This window comes from Protopterus annectens, chromosome 10.part0 (genome assembly GCF_019279795.1).
Source record: "Protopterus annectens isolate FY-2018-M chromosome 10.part0, PAN1.0, whole genome shotgun sequence".
NCBI classification, from domain to species: Eukaryota; Metazoa; Chordata; order Ceratodontiformes; family Protopteridae; genus Protopterus; species Protopterus annectens.
The window spans coordinates 1,435,861,084-1,435,884,662 of NC_056744.1; the positions used below are offsets into that span (position 1 = coordinate 1,435,861,084).

The following is a 23,579-nucleotide window of genomic DNA, read 5'->3' on the forward strand; positions in this document are numbered from 1 at the left end:
ACTTTGTCAGTGATAGCAATTACAGCTGTTTTTGTCAGCATTTGATAGGTACAAGTATCTAATAGCAAAACCTTCATCTGGTTAACATATAAATCTTTGTCCATTAATACAATTTTACCACCTTTATCTACTTGTTTAATAATAAGAGAATGTAAATCCTGCAATTCATGTAGAGCCCTATATTCCTCTGTATTTAAATTATGAAAGGTGCAGCCTTGCGTACCAGGAGTATAAGCTTCATTAAAAGCATTTTCACAGATATCTAAAAATCTTTGTATGCCTGAAGGGGTGGGAGGTGCAAAAGTGCTAGGTTTCTTGTATATATTTACATTGACATTTTCATTATTACGAAACATGCATTTTAATGATAAATTCCTACCAAGCAATTTCAAGTCTGTTAGCATTTCAGTTAAATCTGCCTTCTTGGCAGGTATAAAAGACAAACCCTTGTTAAGCAAACTGTTTTGTTCATTAGTTAGAGTAAAGGAAGAAATGTTAACAATAAGATCAGTTTGTACATCCTCCATTTCTTTGAAAAGTGTGCAGTTCTGTCCATTTGATATTCCCTTGCTGTCTTTCCCATATTGGGATTGCTTTTGGCTCGAGCTCTGAAAGGAAGAGCTGCTTTCAAAGTGAATTCTCCCACTTTCAAATTCTCTAAAAAAACCCTAGTATCTGTAGCATTTGCTTGTGAAGTGTCTATTGGAGTCTTACCTATAGTGTTTGCATTTCTTCGTTCTTCTGACTTCGAATTTTTATCCATATTCGATGCAGATGCATTCCCATTCACTATAGAAGCAAAAGATGCAACTTGGAGAGTAGAAACACTAGAATTTACATGTTCTTGGTCAGATGTTCATCATGCATACAGCTGCAGTCATAACAGATGGGTTATCCTGCCGTCAGGCGGGTCCTCGGTCGGCCGAATTCCAAAGTCTAGGTCCGGCGTCAGTTGTCGTCGCTTCTTCTCTGACGTCAGTGTGGCAGGGGTATAAAAGAGCCAGCCGACGCCATCTTCTTCAGTCTTTCTTGCTGGACGGTGCCCGAAGCAGAAGCAGTTCGCAAGTGCTGGTCGGCCAGCTCCTGAGATTTACGAAAATATTTCAGACGAAGTCTTCTTGAAAGCTAAGTACCCCGTTGGGGAAACTTTTCTTGCCTCAGACCGATGTCAGACAAAGTTAATAATTGCATTTCATGTGGGAAGCAAATACCGCATAAGGATTTCCATTCTTTCTGTATTCCTTGCTTAGGCCCAGACCACGACGTCTCGGCCTGCCGTTTTTGTGCTAGATTCAACAAACGCACTATTAAGAGTTGGGCGGAGTTCGCCCACCACTATTTTGGTAAAAAATTTAATTATATTATGTCGTCGGATACTCCGACTCCAGTTTTGAGTAAAAGACGCAAAGATAAGGACCAACATACGAGGTCTGCACCGAGTACTGAGACCACGCTTAGGCCGACTACCGGTTCTCCGGTTCTCAGCGAGGCGCCTACACAGCCCCTGACTACCGATGAAACTATTTTACCGGTGACTTCAGTACCCGAGGTCGCAGGCTCCTCGGTCTCCATTCCCACTGCAGATACCGACGCCACTCCTGGCGGGGAAACTGAAAATGTAGTCAGGCCTACCATTTCTGAAGGCATCTTCAGGCCTTCCACCTTCTCTATTAAATCCTTCACTAAATCTAAAGCTGCCATGAAAACTAAAAAACAGGGTCCCCAGACCTCCTCTCTAGGCCCCATGCCTAAAAAGCAGATGCTTAAAATGGCTGAGGATTTGATAACTCTCATCAGGGGTTCTCAACTACCCTTCCTCAGACCAGGCTTCTATTACCTCAGATCATTCCGAGGACCAGGATTATGCCTATTCCCCTTTTGAAGACTCTGATGCTGAGGAGTCTATTCCCTCGGTCCCCCCCCCCCCTGAGGACTACTGTTTTGGGGAAACCCTGCATACATTGAGGGAACACTTCCACTGGGAAGGCCAAGATTACTCAGATTCCAAGAAAAGGCTCAGGGAATTTCTACTGCTCCCCCAACATAGGCCCTTGGCTATCCCTCCTGTTTTAGATATTTTGGATGATGTGTACGCAGAAGCCAGCCTTAATCCAGATTCTTTACCTCCAGCCCCTGTTAAACCAGACAAGTATTACCGGGTTCCTGATTCTCACCAGTTCCTTTATAAAAGCCATACTGCAGACCCAGAAACAATTTCACAGGGTCCCAAGGGAATAAAGGCCTCTACTGCTAAAAACCCTTTACCTTCAGAGAGAGAGATTCCAGAGCATTAGAAAGGTGGGGGGAAAGGTGTATACATCTGCCACTTTAACCATGAGGGCATTAAACTGTCAATTTCATATGTTAAAGTACCAACAGTTTTTGTTATCTCAGCTGAAAAGCAAAATGACACAAACAGTTCAACCAGATTTGAAAGAGTTGCAGGATTTGTTGCATGGAGCAGAGCAAGTGGGTAAACATACCTTGCAGTGTGGTTTTGATGCTTTAGAGGCCTCATGTAGAGCTGCTGTCACGGGATCTGTTATACGTAGACATGCTTGGCTCAAAGAGCAAACCTTACCAGATCATGTCAAAGCAAAGTTATCAGATGCACCACTTCAAAAAGATGTATTGTTTGGTGTTAAAGCTGAGGAGGTACTAAAGAAAATGGAGGAAAAAGCGAAATCTATGCAAACAGTGAAAGATTTCTTGCAGGTGCAACCTCCACGCTTCAGCAGAAACTGGCCTTCAAAAAATTGGTCCTTTCCAGCCACTGACAGACCTCAAAGGGGCAGATACGGACGCCCAAGGGGTAGAGGACAACCTCAAGGATCTTACAGAGCTAGACAGTGGCAAGCACCAACCCCAAGAGGTGGAGAAGATAGATCACAGTCATTTAGAAAACAGACACAATGACTTCCCCCTATGCCTGCCAAACAAAGCTTTAATGGCAGCACCTTTGGGCGGAAAACTGGCATTATTTTAAAAAAACTGGCACATTGTTACAAAAGACAAATGGATTCTGGACATTATAGACAGAGGCTACAGGTTCCACTTTCACACCCTTCCAAAAATGAGAGGCTTGCCAAACCTGCCACAAAATCAAAGGGCAGAGGCACAAAGACAAATTTCTGCTCTCATGGATATGAAAGTGATTCAAGAGGTACCTGCAAAAGAGCAAGGTCAAGGTTTTTATTCCAGACTATTCCTGGTACCAAGGAAAGACAAAGATTGGAGACCCATCTTGGACCTATCCATCCTAAACACATATCTACAGGTGCCAAAATTCAAGATGCTCACATTACAGCAGCTTCTTCCCATGCTGGGCAAGGAGTCTTGGCTGGTAACATTGGACCTCAAGGAGGCATACGTGCATGTCCCTATCAGACAAGATTGCAGAAGATACCTCAGATTTCTTGCAGGTTCAACCCATTACCAATTCTCTGCATTGCCCTTTGGCTTATCTACTGCGCCCAGAGTGTTTACAAAATGCCTGGCATCAGTAATTGCCTTCTGCAGACAACAAGGAATACAAATCTACCCATATCTGGACGACTGCCTGATCCAAGTGGACAGCAAGGGCATTCTACTGCAGCATCTAGCGTTTGTAATAAAACTGTTAAACTACCTGGGATACACGGTGAACAAAAGGAAATCAAAATTAATACCTTCCAGCTTAAATACAACCACCCAGATGGCCTACCTCATGCCAGACAAACAAGGGCAACTGTCTCAATACTTCAACAAAATGGCAACTTTCAGCAGACTAACTGCAAGGAAAGCCCTGCAGGCTCTGGGATTCATGGCATCTTGCATCCTACTAATACCATGTGCAAAGCTGCATATGAGGAAACTACAATGGTACCTAAAAAACTTATGGTCTCAACACAGCCACAGCTTGGAAACAATTATACCACTCATTCCATGCCTTCAAAAGGAATTTTTGTGGTGGGCTCAAGCATGCCAAAGAAACACAGGTCTCCCTTTCTTGTACCTCAAGCAACTCAAATCATCACAACGGATGCCTCAGACTACGCCTGGGGAGCACACATGGCAGATCAGTGCATTCAGGGAAAATGGTCCCAAAAAGAGAAGCACCTACACATCAACCAAAAGGAGATGCTAGCCGTGCAAAATGCTCTTATGACCTTCAAAGACCTACTGCATCCAGGCCAGCTATTGATAAGGACAGACAACACCACAGTCATGTGGTACATAAACAGGGGGGAACTCATTCATACCCCCTGTGCAGGCAAGCCATGACCCTATGGAACACAGCACTGGAATTGCAAATTCAACTACAGGCACAATTCCTGCCAGGGAAGGAAAACACACTGGCGGACAACTTAAGCAGAAATATGACAGACCCACACGAATGGAAGTTGCATCCTCAAGTTTTCTCAAAAATAACTCAGGCATGGGGACAGCCAGACATAGATCTATTTGCTACCCACAGAAATTACCAGTTGGAAAAATTTTGTTCAAGGACCTATCATCCACAGGCCTGGAAAGTGGACGCACTCTCTTTCAATTGGACAACATTGACAGTCTATGCCTTCCCGCCTCTTCCTCTACTGACCAAAGTTTAATTAAAAGCCAGAGCAGAGAGGCCACAAATGATTCTCATTGCTCCAGACTGGCCACGACAACACTGGTATCCTCTCCTAAAGAGCCTGACACACTCCCCACCATGGATCCTACCTCTAGTCCCTCTTCTGTTGTCCCAGCACAACTACAAAACCCTTCACAGCCAGCTCAAAACCCTAAATCTAGCTGCATGAATACCTTAATTTCCCAACAGACTCTCCTCTCCAAGGAGGTGCAAGATGTCATCTTGGAGGCCAGAAGACCCTCTACTAGAAAAGCCTACTCTGCCAAATGGAAACAATTTTGTTCCTGGAATCAAGAAAAGGGCCAGAATCCTTGGGTAATAAATATACCTCAAATTTTACAGTACCTAGCTGAGATGTTAAACAGTGGCCTTTCCTTCTCCTCCATCAAGATCCACGCTTCAGCCATTTCTGCACAATACAATACAGATCCTCCTTTATTCTCGCATCCTCTATTAAGGCAGTTCCTCAGAGGGGCAAAAAATATAAAACCCCCACGGAAACCACCAGTCCCAGCTTGGGACCTCAACTTCGTATTGGAAAAGCTGACCCTGCCTCCCTTTGAGCCGGCTTCTTCAACACAGCTACAATACTTGTCATGGAAAACAGCCTGCCTTCTGGCTATTACCTCAGCACGCAGGGTTTTGGAACTACAGGCCCTCATGGCTGTGCAACCATTCATCATTTTACATCAGGACAGAGTTTCCTTATGAACCAACCCTACCTTCATGCCAAAGGTAGTATCCAGTGTAGCTTTGAATCAGACTATTCATTTACCTACCTTTTATCCAAATCCACAGAACAAAGGGGAGAGACTACTACATTCCTTGGACATTCACAGACAACTTCGTTATTACTTGGACAGAACAAAGCCATTCAGGAAATCTGAGCAGCTCTTTGTGTCCTATGCTACAGGTGCTCAAGGAAAGGCTTTTTCCAAACAGACAATTTCAAAATGGATAGCCCACTGCATACGCTTTTGTTATTCATTTCATGGAAAATCTGTGCCTGTATACATCAGATCCCACTCCACCAGGGCTACAGCTACCTCTGCAGCTTTCCTCAGGGGGGTCCCTACCAAGGACATTTTGGAAGCAGCTACTTGGAGTTCAGTGCACACTTTCTCCAAGCACTGCCACCTTCCACTATACTCAAAATCTAGAGCGGGCTTTGCCACAGCAGTCCTGCAGGGCATCCTCGCCCCTCCTAGTTCCACGTAGTGCCTACCACCCTTACTTAGCTTTGGGATTCTACCCATCTGTAATGACTGCAGCTGTATGCACGATGAACATAGTACAGTTTTGTACCTACCATAAATGTAGATGTTCGAGTGCTCATACAGCTGCAGTCCAGGTTACCCTCCCACCATCCCCTCGGACAGGCCTTATGACAAACACCTTTATCATACAACCTATTTGGGGTATTCTTTTATGGTGTATTTGCTTGCAACTACTGTTTTTGATTTATCTACTTTGCATGTTTGCATAATATTATGTTTTGCCTTCCTTCTGGGGGCACCTGACATCTGGGGCAAGAAAAACTGAAGAAAATGGCGTCGGCTGCCTCTTTTATACCCCTGCCGCACTGACGTCAGGGAAGAAGCGACGACAACTGACGCTGGACCTAGACTTTGGAATTTGGCCGACCGAGGACCTGCCTGACGGCAGGATAACCCATCTGTAATGACTGCAGCTGTATGAGCGCTCGAACATCTACATTTATGGTAGGTACAAAACTGTACTTTTCTTCAGCATTCATTCATGCATTCACTCTCACTCACTCTGATCGCATGCCCACACAGTCTCTTCAGCCTTCATACATGCATGCATTTATTGACTCACTCCGATCGCACACCCACTCCCTCTCACTCACTCCAATCACACACCCACACACTCTGTTAAGCATTGATATATGCATTCACTCACGCACTCATTCCGATCGCACACCCACACAGTCTTCAGCTTTCATACATGCATTCACTCACTCCGATCGCTCACCCACACTGTCTCTTCAGCATTCATACATGCGTTCACTCTGATCACACACTCACACAGTCTGTTCAGCATTCATACATGCATTCACTCGCTCACTCTGATCGCTCACCCACAGTCTCATCATTGCTGTCCCTATCCCAAACACACCTCTCAACTGTCTGGAATTTCACAGAATGTCCAGATTTACATAATACTATAACTTCATTGCTCTGCTGCTACATTCATAAAGGTAAATGAATAGCATCATTTGTCTTGCTTTAGTATCAGAAGTACAGTACCTATATACCAATAATGTGCAGTGCATTTTTTCTGGCTCCATTATTCTGCAGCATAGTTATCTGTCCTTAATTTTCCATTAGCATTTTCTGCCATTTTGGTCTATTCTTCATAAAATGTGTAGTTTTCTCACAAATCATTGAGAGTTGCAGTCAATCCTGTTTGGGGGGGGGGGGCAAAAGGCCAATGACAGGCAGTGACCACAGCAAGTCAGTGTCTCCAAAGTCACTGGTGTGGGATAGTTGGAAGACATCCCACAAATCGAAATGTAGGCTTTTTTTAAAAAATAAGCAGGTACTTGAAGTTAATGTTGTGGCCAGTCCTGTGCTTTTGATTGAATTGCAGCAGATTTTGATTAGTGTTGTGGGTAGCTATCAAGGAGCAGTCTGTCTTTGAGCAGTAGTCTTGGAGTGCTTGAGTATGTATAAATAAGTAAATGTGTGTGTGTGTGTGTATGTATATGTGTGTGTGTGTATATATATATATATATATATATATATATATATATATATATATATATATATATATATATATATATACACACACACACACACACATACACTTTGAATACCTTCATCATGTTTTCAAAGAAAAGAACAGTTAAGGAAGAACATTGTTTGGTGCAGAAAAAGTGGAAAACCTTGAACTTTTTTGCTGAAGTGAATGGATAACCAACTTGTTTGATTTGTAAATAAAACAAAGCTGTGGAGAAGGAATGTAACATTCGCAGGCATTACACAAGTATTCACGCTTCGAAGTGTAATGAATATAGTGGAAAGATGCGTGAAGAAAAATTTAAGGAGTTAGAACAGTCACTCAAAAAGCAGCAGTTATTGTTTAAATGTGTTCATCAAGCCAGTGATGCTGTAGTTTGTACAAATTATAGGACTGCACAAGAAATAGCTGTGTCATCAAAGCCTTTTTCAAAGGGAGACTTTATAAAGAAATGAATGTTGGTTACTACAGAAGATATTTACCCTGAAAAACGTCAAGCATTTGCAAACATAAGCCTTTCAAGAAATACAGTTGCAGATAAAATTAATGAATTATCAGAAAATCTTAACAGTCAACTCGAGGAAAAAGTTGCTAAATTTGTAGCATTTTCTGTAGCAGTTGATGAGAGTACAGATGTAAGTGACACAACTTGAAGTTTATATACAAGATGTAGATGACAGTATGTAGGTAACTGAAGAATTTGTGCAACTGGTAGCAATGAAGGGAACAGCAACAGCGGATGATGATATATTTTTGAGTTTGGTAGATGCACTAGATAAAATAGGTATAGGCTGGACAAAAACTGCAAGTCTGGCTACAGATGGAGCACCTCAAATGGTTGGTAGAAAAGCTGGCGTGGCAACAAAGTTAAAGGAAAAACTACTAGTTAGGAACTCAGACCATCAAATTCAGTGTCCATTGCATAATTCAGAGAGAAGTGCTTTGTAGTAAAACATAAAGATGGATCATGTCATGGATGTTGTTATTAAAACAGTGAATTTCATACATGTACGAGGTGTGAACCACAGTTCAACAGCTTATTGGAAGAAATTCACACTCAAGGTCTGCCATGTCACACTGCTGTTTAATGGTTAAGACGAGGAGTTGTGCTGAAGTGCTTTTATTAATTAAGAAGTGAAATACAGAGGTTTATGCATGAGAAAGGAAGGGATGTTCAGGAAATGAAAGACACTGAATGGGGTCAAGATCTAGCTTTCATGGTAGATATAACAAAACACTTGCATTACCTGAATGCAAGACTGCAAGGTCGCAATAAATTGGTGACAGATTTATATGACTATTCGTGCCTTTGAGTTGAAGCTTAAACGTTTTGAACGCCACCTAGCAGCAAGTAATACTGCACACTTTCCAACTCTGAAGTCCCTGCAAATTTCACGTGGGTTTCATGGTGATATCAACACCGAGAAGTACTTCACCAAGATTTCCAAGTGAGTGAGTGAGTTCGAAGAAAGATTTGCAGACTTTAAAAACCTTGAGAAAGATTTTTCTGTGTGCCGCAACCCTTTCTCTGTTCGTGCTGATGAGGTACCAGAACAGTTTCGGTTAGAACTGATTGAGCTCCAGTGTAATTTTGAGTTGAATGATAAGTTTTCAAGTGTTGATATTGGCACATTTTATCAGTATGTTGGGCCAGTATGTTCACAAATTAAATGTTTGGCCTCAGAGTGTCAGTGTTTGGCAGATCTGTGAACACCTGTTTTCTGTGATGAACTTGAACAAGTCTCATCTCATGACTCAACTTACAGATGAACATCTTAACTCAACTCTGAAGGTAACCACTGCTCAATCCTTGGTGCCAAATATTGATGCACTTGTGCAGGCCAAGAGGTGCCAAGTTTCTGGGAGCAGTAGTACCAGGATTTCCTTGGCTAAATGTCCTTTCTTTATTGTTATTATTATCATTATCGTTATTATTATTATTACTATTGTCATTATCATTATTACATTACTCTCGTAATAAGTGGGCTCAATCTGATAATTACCTGGCCTGTGTACTGTATACTCTAATGACATGCGGCATGCTGGGATAAATGAGTTTGACAACCCTGATTTAAACATTGATTTCCATTTTCTAGTAATTGTAGTTTTAGCAGCCATCAGAGTTAAACTTAACAAGGCCTTACTAAATCAGTTCAGATCCTGTGTCCCAGCTCAAAAGAATCATTTCCTTAATTGCATCTATTTGCTCCCCCAATACTGCTAATAGAGTACTCAGTAGGGAATTGTTGAAGTCTGCCAGCTCATTACTTTCCCAAACCATATGTTCCCCATTACCCCTTTTGTCCTCATCACACACCCAACATTTGCCATCTGAGAAAAAAATATTTGGAGTCTGCTTGGGGTTGTCAAGACTTTGCATACTTGAGAGATGTACATATGTCCTCCCATTGTTCCCTTGTAAATTGCTTACCCAATCTCTCTTCCCAGTCTTTTCTAACCTCCTTTAAACTCCTCTATTTTATTCTTATAGTTCAATATTTTATATACCCTACTAATTATCCCTTTAACAGCAGCTTCTGTTCCAGATTCATCTAAAAGTTCTACCAGAGCAGGTCTTTAACATAGGATTCTCCTATCCCTTTCTCTTTGCCTATAATATCAATCTCTTGTAGGGGAGGCAGTCTCCCATTCTGTAACCCTTCCCTTTCTAGTTATTTGTTTCCAATACCTTGATTCTTTGGCCATTGAATTCTAGATCCCTCTTGCCCATTCCCTATACCCGTAATTGCAGTCTTCCCTATCAGCAGAATCGCCTTTCTCCGTTCACAATTTGGCTTAGTTCTTAGAATACTTTCTGCTACTTCATGAGTATAAACTTCTGTGTGGCTGCTCTGTTCTCCTTATGGATCTGTATGTAAAATCCCACTTTCTCCTTATTTCTTGAATTTCTCTCTGTTTTATCATCATCCCTTCTGTTATATATATGAGTCTTAATTGTGTAGCACTTAAATATCCCATCAAATCAATTAATCCTAAACCACCTTGGTCTATTGGAAAGATGAACTTATCCCACTTGACCCTTGCCCTGCCCCCTCAGATAAATTCTTTTAACGCTTTATTATTGTCCACGTCTCTTCTGGTTGATATGCCTGACCTGTATATAAAAATAAAGGGAGTAAAAGCATTTTCACTGCTTGTATGTTGCTATTTGTATCCATAATCAAGAGCTTCCAGTTTTCAGTTTGTATTATCTTTTTAGTCTCTTCCCACATTTCCTTAGTAGGCGTAATGGAAATCTTTTTAATCGATTCTCCTAAATAATTTCATCTTATGTCCCCATAAATATGGGTATTGCTAAACCAATTCATGTGTGGGTACTTAATTTAACAGCTGTAGCCTTTGTTTTATCTTCATTAATGTTATATCTGAAAAGACTTGAAACTGTCTCAACATGTTCCTTAACAGTGAGATGTCCTTTCCCAGTTTTATTAGGTATAAAATATTTGCAAATAAAGCCAGCTGTTCTTAATTGCATACCAATTATATCCTTGAATTTCTGAGTCACTTATTTTCTTTGCCAGTGGCTCTAAATATAACACAAATATAGGATAAAGAAGACGTTTATTTATTTATTTATTTATTTATTTATATTTGTTGACCGGGAGTGTCCGACTGGACGTAGGTCCATTTTCAGCGGAGGCCCGGGGAGAAAAGCTCCACAGTTAAAATAAACAGACAGTAGTTACATTGGATTACATAGCGATTAACAATTTACATAGCAATTTCTTACAACATATTTACAGTTGAAGAACATAGTACATCAGTAGACAACTAGAATCTTTATCTGTGAAGTACATAACAGACATTAACAAATGTTACAAGAAGAAGTTCCTGCTGTATAATAAGTACTGGCTTATTAGCATCTGAGCTTGCTATAATCAAGGTAGTTAGTGGAGTGGAAAGAAAGGTAGTGGTTGGATGGGGAGGGAGATATTAGAGTGGGAGTTGCAAGGGCATAGCCAGCATGTTTTTAGGTGCACTTTTAGTAATGTTTTGAAGTGGGTGCATGATGGTATGGAGGTAATTGTGGGTGGGAGGGAGTTCCATAATTTGGCTATGGCACAAGAGAATAGTGCTTCACCAGCAGAGTTATTGGCTTTAGTGATCTGCAAGTGATTTTTGTTGCTGGATCTTAGTGGTCTGGTGGTGCGATAGGGTTGGAGTAGATTCTGGAGGGATGGGACATTTAGTGGTTGATTTACTAGTTTGTGGGCGAGTGAGGGTTGATACCATTGAAGGAGGTGAGGGAGTTCAAGCCAGCCCAGTTCAGCAAGTGAGAGACAGTGGTCACTATGGTAGGATGCCCCTGTGCCAAAGTTGGCGATTTTGTTGTAGCAGGTCTCTAGCTTGTTTAGATTTCATTGCCTTAGGTTGGTATATATTGGACAGGCATAAAGTAGGGTGGAGATAAGGTGGGAATTTGCTATTGAAGTCTTTGCTGCTTTAGTGAGAAGTTGCTTAATTCTGTATAGCGCTCCTAGTTTTTTGTGGACTTTTTTTGTGGTCATGGATATGTGAATGTCAAATTTTAGTTTATTGTCTATTTCCACTCCTAGCAATTTGGTGTGTTTAGTTGGGTATATAGTGGTGTTGTCTTGTGCTGTGATGTTAAAGTGAGAGTTGTTTTGTGTATGTTTAGTGGGTTGGAAGATGAGTAGTTTAGTTTTGTATGGGTTGAGTATTAATTGGGCATCGGATAACCAAGTTTCAACAGAGGAAAAGGCTTCCTGTTTGACTTTTTGCAGTTTGGGTAGGAACTGGTCTGAGCAGATGATGGTTGAGTCATCTGCGTATTGTATGAGTGTGCCATGTTTGGTGGCAGAGGCTAGTTTATTGGCCAAAACAGGGAAGAGTAGGGGTCCAAGGATGAATCCTTGGGGATCCCCTACGGAGACAGGTAGTTGGGGAAATATGTCATTCTGCCATACAACGGATTGTTGGCGGTCAGACAGGTAACTCTGAACATTCCTGCCTGGTTACTCTGTTCAGACCAAACTTATCAGATAGGAACCATCCTACTTTAATATCCTTCTAGTCCTAGCTTTCTCTGCACCACCCAACAACAACAGCAGTATTTTCGTACATCCAGCTTTCCTCTGAATCATCATTGTTTTATTAATGTTGTCAAATGTTTGCTTCCCCACCACAAAATCACACTGATCCATAAATATCAATTTTGGCAACACCTTTGCCAGCTCACCATCAGTTTTAATCAATTTCCCAAGCACCTCATCTTGTCATGACTCCACAAAAAGTGGAGCTCTACCAAGTCATGTGTTGAGGCATGCTTCATTACTATAGCCTTTTTGTACTTCATTTACTTTATATCCTGTTATTCTAGAATTATAATTCCATGCATTAAATATAAGTTTATATCATGTATCATTTTCTATTACCTGGGCTAAGGTTTCCTTGGATGACACATGTAGACTTACAAGTTTGTGGGATTTGAGATTATCTAAAAGGATACTGATAATTGAAAAGTCTTTGTGTGGTAAGGGGGATGCTTGTTTTTTTTTTTTTTTGATTGATTGATTTACAAACATGGATGCTCCTCTCCAGTTTTTTTGTTTCGACTTTCTTGAATAAAATGTAACCAGGTGTGCTGACCTAACTGTTTATGATGTAAGATTTCAGGTAACTTTCTGTAATAATTAGTATGTTTGGGTTGTGGCACTAGCACAGGAAAGCATGTGCTTTACCTCCACAAAGGTGAAAATTATGCATGTTGTACTTTGTAACAGCTGTTCATTTATTGAGAGTAGTTTTTTGAATGGGCATCTGTAACAGAAGGTTTAAAAAACAAACGAGGAATCACACTAGTGCAAAGTATGTTTAGAGTATTATATGTGATGCAGATGATTTGAAATATGTGGGAATGTCATACTCAGTCTTGCAATACAGTGAACTAACAAAAGATTTCAGTGTCCTAGGTATTTGCCTCTTTGTCTATCACTAGCAATCCATGCTACCCTAAGCACTGGATGAACCAGTAGGAGAGGTGATTGAATGGCCTTTGGCTCTCTCCTTTATTTTGTGGAAGGATATTGTATCAAGTCCCTGCTGAGTTGACCCCCTCTAGAAATCTGAGAAGTAGGAGCTTGTTGGATTTTGTAGTTCATTGTGGTGACCTACATTTGGATATTGTGCAGCATTGCACAGAGGTGTTTAGGTCTCATTCGATTATTAATCCTGTCACTCAAGCAACTGATGCTTGCTCTATCCTACTCTCAGCTTCCTTGTATTGCGACAGCAGTTTAATTTTTCCAGTGAGCAGAGGAAAGAGCTTGAGGATGGGAGTCAGATGAACAACATATCTTCTGGATTAGAGCATAATGGTTAAGGCGCCTCCACATTTAAAAGAAAACAATATATTGATACACAAAAAAGTAAATAAATATATTTTACTTTTTTAGGGTGTGGACCCTGACTTGCATAAAGAATATAGACAGCCAGTACCAGAATCTAGCAGTTCCTGTGCACCATCATTTGAAGTTCTTGCTGTTGAAGAATGATCAAGTCTTCAGGTATATTGAATACTGGATATTTTAAAATACCGGTTTTACTGAACGTCATGTAATGTTAATGCACATTTATTGTTTCTCCACTAAATGTAGGTTTGATCACTGATGCAAGCTGAAAGAACAGTGAGCTGGAGCAACTATTTAGACATCTCGGATCAGCAGCAACCAGGATGAGGAGAAGCACTTGCAAAATTTAGAGCTTTCACTGTCTATGGGAGTGCTTGGAGCAGTGTCTTTTGTGTGGTGTTGTTACATCACACTTTGCTAAAGAAGATCATCTCTTCATCTGAACTCTTACTTTTTTTGTTTTACCACTAATTAATGTTGAAATAAGTTCCAGTTGACCTAAATTGTATGTGTCTTGAAAAACAGTATTTCCCAGATGTTGGTACTTTGATTTGCAGGATTTCTGATATTTAGAAAATTTGAGAGAAAGTACACCCTTTGAAAGGTAATCATTACTACTTGGCTTCACATTTAAGGGTAGTGCTTGTTCCACTGCACACTTTCTGTACTATGTAGTATTAATTCTAAGATGTAATAACTTGAATTTTTGAGCACTGAGTGACTTGCCTCAATGTTACAGGTATTTATGGCGTGCAAGTTTGACAGAGGCAACAAACAACAGCAACCACTAAGCACCAGAAAGCAGCAAAATATAACCAAAAAGTGATCCACAAGTTTTATTGTAGCAAGTTATTTTTCTCTGATGTCTCGGCCGTAGCCTTCAAGGAGTAAAGAACCATAGAAACACATATATTTTATGTATGTGTTTCCATGGTTCTTTACTCCTTGAAGGCTATGGCCGAGACGTCAGAGAAAAAGAACTTGCTACAATAAATGGTTGGTAAAGGGAAAATAACCATGTTTTAGCCACTAGTCACAGCAGTATAAATCCTAAGTGAATATGTTATGCTTTCTCTAGAAAAAAGCATATAATATAATCTGGAAGTTGATTTCATTTAGACCCTGCAAGTGAAAGTCTGAGAGAACAGAGGGATTGAGGGAAATTGTGAAAGACCAATTTCAAATGACTTGTATTGCTAAGAGATTTCACAAATTATTACTTTAGTTTTTAATTAAATGTTTCCAGAGATGTGCATCCTTGTATATTTACAGTGAAGTGAATCAAAAAAATAAAATACATTAGTATATAAGATGACTGTTGGCATAACAATAAAGACCAAAAAAAGTGTTCAGGGATATTGATTACCTGAATAGTTTACAATTTCCTGCTTGCTTGGAGGAGCTGAAGATGAGCTGGACAGGATGTTTACTATTACAACTCCATTTTCAAGGGTGTTACATCGGATTATTATGCATCTCCCAATTTATCATCCATAACCTTGCATTAGCTCATCAAGTGGAATTTGCTCAGTTGACCCACTAAATGAACATCTTGCTAAGCCTATTCTCCTGTAGTGGAAAGTCCACTGCCAAAATGGAACTTGTGCCACAATTTCCATAAATATAGCATTCCAACAGTGAAATACTGTACTGGCATTTGCTAAATTTTGTAAAACATAAGTGTTCAGCATAGTATTCTTCTCGAACTACAACAGATTTTAAGTGGTAAGTGGTGGTGTATTATAATCAGCATACCACTCTGAAGCTTATATGCATTTATTGCTACATAATGCAGACAAATGGTGTACTACTTTGAGAGTGGTTAACATGGACAGTAACAGTCTTTTTTGGACAGTAACAATCTTGGTTGAATTTTCTTTATTTGTAATGGAATAAGTTTAAGATTGTTCTGAAATGACTGAATTTAATTAATGTAGTATTTCAGTGATTTACTTTCAAAGCACTGAAATAAATAAACAGGAACAGATTTATAAAAACACAAGTTTTCAGGTTTATAGTTCGCTCAGTAATTTCAGATGATGCAACATGATATATTTATAGTAAGAATTAGCCTTGTCATATAAAGTTTAGTTAGTAATTTCTCAAGTACATAATTTCTGCACGTTTTCTTCTGCTTCCACTAGCTTATGTGAGATAACGTCCCTGGCTTAGTGTTACTGAGGCTGAAAAAGATGCTAATCCTTGACATCTGGTCTTTGGAGTGAAACGTGCATTCATTGTCACTGTTCTTACTCAGCAACCTTAAGAATGATTCTAACTGAAGAAACAGGGATGTAGAGTCGTAAAGCATGGGCATTGGTCTTGAATCTGTTATTGTAATGTCATCTTTCATTGCGTCGTCCCAAAGTCAGTTGCCTGTTGTGATTGAAAAGTCCCCTTTGCTCCCTTTTCTTTTGGATCTCCAGTTGTCACTATGCCTGCACTAAAATTTTTATTTCCCAGCTGATCTTTCCAGCACCCAGTTCTTTTTAGAGCTGCAGGTCTGTTTACACTGTTTCTAGGAAGATAAGATGCAAGACTGAATGCCCTCCTTGATGGGTCCAGTGTGGTTGGGTGTACCTTGCCAACTAGCCAGTATTAGGTCAGTAATTGGATTTATCTTCTCCACCAGTTAATGTTTAGCATGTATGACACGCACCAGTGCCCATGCATGCTGTGATGTGCGGTGACAACATAAACATGTTCATCCCCTGCTATTACCATTTCTTTGCCATTCTCACAGCTTTGATCTCTGTTGTTCCTGTCACTAGTAAGAAGGTACTGGGTTTGCTTGCCCTTTGGCTGTTTGCCTGCATTTTAGATTCTGTGAATGGAGAAAGAAGCAGCGGGGGGGGGGGGCTGATGAAAGGGTCCATCACAACATCCAGTAGGTGGTCTGGAATTTTGCTTGGAGGACTGACCAGGTCTACTGTAAATGGTTTGTCTAGAAAACATCAGATCTGATGTGTCTTTCATTCCTCCTCATGATTGGGTTACGGATCTGTCCTCGGATCCGACTCAACCACTTTTCTTCAGACTAGTCTTGAGCTCCTCCCACTACCCACAATGCCCTGCATTCCAACCAACCTCCTCAGATCTCGTTTGCCACCAGTGGAATCAGACATGGTTACCTGAATCTCGAGCGTTCAGTGGTTTCCTTGGGTATCTCCTTTTCAGATAAGTGCTCATTTTTTCTTTATTTTCTTATCTTAAATTCCTGCCCTACTCTTTTTTTATAGTGTGTGTGGGTTTCTCTGATGTTCTTCGTGTTTCACTGTTGCCGTCATCACCTGTGGGTTATCCCTGCTGTGGTAGCCCTTGGCCGGCCCGAATACCAGAGTCAATGTTTTTCTGTGTCAGCTGCCATCACTTGCTGTCTGACGTTAGGTCGTCACTGCTATAAAGGAAGGCAGCCGATGCCATTACATCAGTCTTTCTTGACGTGGAGCCCGTAGCCGAAGCAGTTTGCAAGTGTGCCAGTCGGTCGCTACCAAAGTTTGAATTACAGTTGAAAAGGTCTAAAGCTAAGTACCCCGTTAGGGATCCTTTTTTTCTTGCACTAACCGATGTCTGAAAACGTTAACAGTTGTCTCGCCTGTGGAAAGCAGATCCCACACCAAGGCTTCCATTCATACTGTGTCACTTGTTTAGACCCAGACCATGACGTCCCTCGTTGGTGGTTCTGTGCCCTCTTTAACGCAAGAAGCATTCATTGTAGAGCTCTTAATGTAGACAGGTATTTTCGTCTTCTGTCTTCGCATTCCAAAATGGTGTCCATCAGCCAACAATCGGTGGACTTCAGAAAAAATGTAGAGATAAAGATAGAGACAAGACCACACAAGGCTAAGCCTTCCGACGACTCTACCGCTAAGCAGGTAGTCAGTTCTCCGGAATTCAGTGAGGAGCTTTCACAGCCCCTGATGCCAGATGCAATATCTACGCAGGCCTCTACCAAGACCCTTTCGGAGTCCAGTATGCCACAGAAATCTTCTTCGTCTTCTGAGCCTTTAGTTGTCTCTGCCTCATTTGGGTCCGGAGCCACGACGCAAACACTGGCTTCCAAGGAGGCCTTTCGTACTACTGAATCTAGACAAAAAAACGATGTCTTCTCATCCGCCTTCTGTTTCTCTCAGACCGATGGATACTCTTAGGCCTAGAAGCCAGGCCACTCCTAGAAAATCTACCTCTAGCCACCATCTTACTCCTGCCCCACCTCCCCAAGCCCAAATGCTTAAAATGACGGCGGATCTTATCTCCCTTATCAAGAGCAGTCAGGCCACAACTTCTAAAAGGAAAAGACACCCTTCTTCTGAAATGCTGACAGAACAGGATTCTGAGGAATCTGATTATTCAGATTTTGAAGAGGAACAACAACCTCTGATTGCTTATGAGGATTCAGATGCAGAGGAATCCATTCTTTCTGCCTTCCCACTAGAAGATCTTTCCTTTGGGAAACCCTTCACACCCTCAGGGAACATTTTCACTGGGAATTCCAGGACTTCCCTCAGTCTAAGAAAAGACTAAGAGAGTTTCTAGACCTGCCCCAGTACAAACCCTTGACCATCCCCCCATCTTAGAGGTGGTCGATGATTTTTTCCATGAATCCAGTTTAGCCCCTGACACCCTACCTCCTGCTTCCAGTAAACCTGACAGGTATTACAGGGTACCTGATTCTCACAAATACCTATTCAGAAACCCTGCTGCAGACCTGGAGGTCATTACACAGGGACCTAAAGGAGCTAAGGCTAGTTCTGCTAAGAACCCTATTCCTTCTGACAAGGATTCCAGAGCTCTGGACAGATGGGATAAAAAAGTATACACCTCTTCATCCTTAACTTATCAGAGCATGCAACTGTCCGTTCCATATGTTAAGATATCAACAACACACATTTGGAGCTGTTAAAGTAAAAGATTTCAACCTTTCCTGACTGTGCCAATTCGAAAGAGTTAGCAGATTTACTGCACTCTACTTGGCAAGTGGCCATGCACTCATTACACAGTGGATATGACGCCCTAGAAGGATCGGTCATTAGGAGACATGCATGGTTGAAAGAACAACCTCTCCTTGATCATGTCAAGTCTAAATTAATTGATGCGTCCTTGGATAAGGACCACTTGTTTGGAGTAAAAGCAGAAGAGGTACTTAAAAAGATGGAAGACAAAGCAAAATCTATGCAAACAGTAAAATATTTCTTTCAGGTGCAACCTCCGAGGTTAAGTAGGAATTTTCCCTCCAAGCATTGGTCCTTTCCTGCACCTAGCAGACAAGGGCAAAGTAAGGCCCGCAGGGACAGGCCTCCTAGGTCCCTATCCCAGGGACAGCAGAGAACCAAACAGTGGACTACTTCCGCCTCGAAGGCAGGGACTTCTGAGCCATCCCTCTATGGCAAAAACTCTCAATGATTCCCTCTCACCCCTCTACCCTCCTGTCACTCACCAAAAGCTAGGAGGAAGGCTCTCCCTCTGCAAAAAAAATTGGCTGTCTGTTACAAAGGACCAATGGGTCTTAAAGATCATGTTTCAGGGGTAAAAATTCTCTTTCAACGAGCTCCCAGTTCCAAGAGGGTACTCAGACTTCCCTCCAAATCAGTGGGCAGAGGTATTGAAACAAGTCCAAACTCTCATATCACAAGAGGCAGTAGAACCTGTCCCCTCAGACCAAACAGGCAAATAATTTTATTCCAGACTATTCCTTATTCCCAGAAAAGAGGGCACATGGTGCCCCATCCTGGATCTATCCATTCTGAACACCTCCCTAGTGGTCCCCAAATTCAAAATGCTAACTTTGCAGGAGCAGCTACCTATGCTGACAATGCCTGGTTAGTGACCCTAGACATAAAAGATGCCTACCTCTACATTCTCATAAGGGAATCCTGCAGGAAATTCCTGCACTTCAGTGCAGGCTCACAACACTTTCAGTTCTCTGCACTACCCTTTGGCTTATCTACTGTTCCCAGGGTAGTCACCAATTGCTTAGCCCCGGCCATAGCATTTTGCAGACAGAGAAATATACACACAGATTTACCCATATCTGGACAACTGCCTCATTCAGGCAGAGTGCAAGGAACAGCTGCTCCAGGAACTCCTCATTGCCAAAACCCTCCTAACCTCCTTAGGGTTCACCATCAACAAGAGGAAATCAAAGCGAACACCCTCCAGGAAGATTATTTTCTTGGGAGGACTGATGGACACAGCATCCCAAGTGGACTTCCTATCCCCAGCAAAGCAGAGCTTCCTGCCTCTCTACATTACCCAGCTAGCCTCCAGAAGTCACTTCACTGGGAGGAAGTTCCTGCAAGCCTTGGGGTACATGACATCTTGCATCCTTCTAATTCCTCTGGCCAGGCTTCACATGAGAAAACTTCAGTGGTATGTAAAGAACTAGTAAGCAGAAAGGCACTAAGGCAACAAACCAGATAAAATCACAGAACCTTTATTGTCCAAAAAAATAAAAAGTATACAGCAACCGTTACTGACTAAGCACTTTCACCCTCATGGGCATCTTCAGAGTCAGTTAACTTCGTTCAAAAAAAAAAAAAAACTTTAAATACACTGTCAATTAGTGCATAATTAGACACAAGTAGTGAAACAGAAAAGTGGCTGATTAATTGACTATCCCAATTGACTATCCCCTTTAAATACTTGTTCACCAGACCTTGAATTCCTATAAAGCAATGTATTGTTTAATAAAATCCCTGTGAATAATAATGAATGAAAAAATAAGTAGTAGGTAAAAACAAAGTTAAGAGACTAAATAACAATGAATGAAAAAAACCAATGTATGCAATAATGACATTCATTATGAAACAAAAAATGCATATCTATTGCAGTATTTAAAAAAAATGTGCGTTGTATACAAGCTGCCTTGTATCTTAAGATACATGCTAAAGACAATGCCTCATTAATACAAGGGGCATTGCTAGCATCCGTTCTCAATTGCCAGAGACATCCCCTTATCTCCAACACAGTTCTATAGTCTCTCCCAAACTCCGTGGTATAAAGCCTATCGATGACAAAGAAAATAAACTTCTTAAAATTTGGACAATGATTCGTGTGCACAAATAATGAATTGGTAGTTTTCTTGTTCTTTATATCCCTATAATGCTCTAATATTCTCTGCCTTAACTTCCTAGTAGTCATTCCTATGTAGAACGCTGGGCAAGATAAATAGGTAGCAGCATAGATAACCATGCTAGTATTACAATTGCAGTAACCAGGACTCTTCAAAGTTCTCTTGAAACTACCTAGACAAACATATGGGCCATCATTAAATTTACAAGCCTTACAGTTACCACATTTGGCCATTTTAGCAGGTCTTTGGCCAAAAGGTCTAGGGGTCCTCTCTAGTAATTCTTTCAAATTCAAGCCTCTACTGTTAATAAAAGAGGGGCTTTTACCTAATATATTGTGTAAATCTACAGGAATAAGATGTTCCCAAGCACCATGAATGACATCTTTAACTTCAAGCGCTAACACATTGTGTTGTAGTACCATACCAGTTGGCATGTCTTTCGGTTTAGGTTACATATTTATATCACTGTCATTTTTTCTGATTCTTTAGAATATATATTCCCATTTATAATGGAACAATTAATGGTTCAATATATGGAAATTTCAAGACAAATTATTACAGGCCAACAAGACCATAGAGCACAACACCAGGGATGTTAGTTTAACAGATACACAAGTGGAACTTTTCACCATGCATACACCCCCAGCATCCACTGCTGAAAGGCAAGTGAACATAGAGATACCAAGAGGGGATAGAAACCACAACCCTAGGGGGGACATTAACAACAGTAGAGGAAGGGTTGCCACAAACAATACCCCTGTAGGACTAATGTTTGACATGGAAAACTGCTTGGTGCCCCCTGTTTTAGGTGACACTTCTAGACCAGACAACCCTGGGACATTCAACACCCAGGTACTTAGATTCGAGAAGTTAGTCAAGAAATATAAATCGCTTCAGATGGACAATGTTTTGTTAGAGCGTTCCTTAGAACTTAACCAAGTACCTAGAGGCTTGAGAGTTTATAGAATTCCTATGGGGATTGAGGCAAACACAGAGGCATATAAGAATATGCTGGAACTTTTTGATAGAACTGGGATGGACTTAATGAGAATCATTATAAGAGACAACAATAATAGGTTAAGTGTTTTAAAAAATGAACTTATCATTCTCAAGCAGAGCATTACTAATGATTTACTTTTTGAAAGCAATAAAAGCAGATTAGATAGAATTTCAGCTGAACTTGAAAGGTTTGTTAATACAGGTATGGAAAGAAAACAGAAAAAGATACTAAGGGATACCATTGAATATAAAGAGAAGAGAGCTTACCCCTTACCGAACACGAGTGGGGATGTCCATTATCATGGGGTCACAAGGAGAAACACTAACTTAACCTACCCAGTTCGGCTTTGTTAAGGGCAGATCCTGCCTCTTAAACCTGGTTGATTTCTTTGAAACAGTCACCAAGGCCATTGATGAGGGGAAGGTGGTCCACACAGCCTACCTGGACCTCACAAAAGCCTTCAATGCAATACCCCACTCTGGCATTATAGATAAGCTCACCAGCTTAAATATAAACCCCTATGTCACTAGATGGGTTGCAAACTGGCTCAAGGACAGAACCCACATGGTTAGAATTGCTGGAGCCATGTCAGACTCCAAACCAGTTACAAGTGGTGTCCAACAAGGCTCAGTCCTGGGACCTCTCTTGTTCGGTATATATTTCTCGGAGGTACAGGCCAACATGGAAGGACTGTGGCTGACCAAGTTCGCAGATGACTGCAAACTGGGCACCATAATCGACTCTCCAGCCAACACAAGCATCCTCCAAAAGGGCCTCATAGAAACAGACAACTGGTGCCAGAGCCATGGCCTCAAGCTAAACGCCAAAAAGTGTATAGTCATCCTCTTTGGCAAAAACAAAGTGCCCACAAATTACCACATAGGTGGTAATCCATTAAGTACAGAAGAAGTCATTAGGGACCTGGGGACCCAAGTTGATAGCAGTCTCTCATTTGACAACCACATGGCCAAAGTGGTTAGAAAAACATTTTATATAGCCCACCTAATCATGAAGGGATTCACATCTAGATCAGGGGAGGTCATCGTGCCTCTTTACTCATCCCTCACAGGCCCATAATTGAGTACAATGCCCCTTTTGGGATGTACCTTACCAGACACCTGCAGCAACTGGAAAGACCCCAAAAGTACCTCACCAAGAGGATCAAAGGGCTCAAACAGATGCCATATGCTGCCCGGTTAAAGAAACTCCAGCTCTACTCAGTGGCATACTGCCTGTTCAGGGGCGATCTGTGCCTGACGTATAAAGCCATGTCCAACCCAGAATTAATGGACATGCTGTACCTCAGAAAATCCAAATCCCATCGAGCTACGCGCCCGAGAGACTTGAACCTCAGCACTGAAATAAATAGGACATGCTGGTGGGACAGATTCATAACCCAGAGGCTCCCTTCACTCTGGAATAAAATCCCAGTCCAGGTTAGACAGAGTCCCTCATTGACTCTCTTCAAGAGAAATCTTGATGAGTGGATTGGAGATCGTAGGTTTAACCCTGGTATCACTTCTGTGTCACTGTTAGACAGAGGCACAGTATACTAACCTCGAAAAAGGGCATAGCAAAATTAATTTAAAATGGGTGGCGAAAGCCAAACACATTCTGGCTAGGCTTATAAATGCCCTAGGGCAGATAGCCTAGTTTGAACCTATGAACTGAAGAGGGGGCAACTGACGAGGCACACTTTGTGGTGCAAGACGATGAGGAGGTTTTTTTAGAAAATCAACC

General features: G+C 41.3%; 1 protein-coding gene across 4 annotated transcripts in view; it reads left to right on the top strand.

Annotated features, from left to right (window-relative positions):
- Positions 1–15,132, top strand: part of CLCC1 (chloride channel CLIC like 1) — a 1,214,053-nt gene extending 1,198,921 nt beyond the window's left edge. For all 4 annotated transcript variants that reach the window (XM_044086058.1, XM_044086059.1, XM_044086061.1 and 1 more), the window contains 2 exons: positions 13,813–13,923; positions 14,014–15,132. In XM_044086058.1, coding sequence (XP_043941993.1) covers positions 13,813–13,923; positions 14,014–14,026 — 124 coding nt within the window. In that variant the 3' untranslated portion in view covers positions 14,027–15,132. The remainder of the gene's footprint in view (positions 1–13,812; positions 13,924–14,013) is intronic.
- The last annotated feature ends 8,447 nt before the right edge of the window (positions 15,133–23,579 follow it).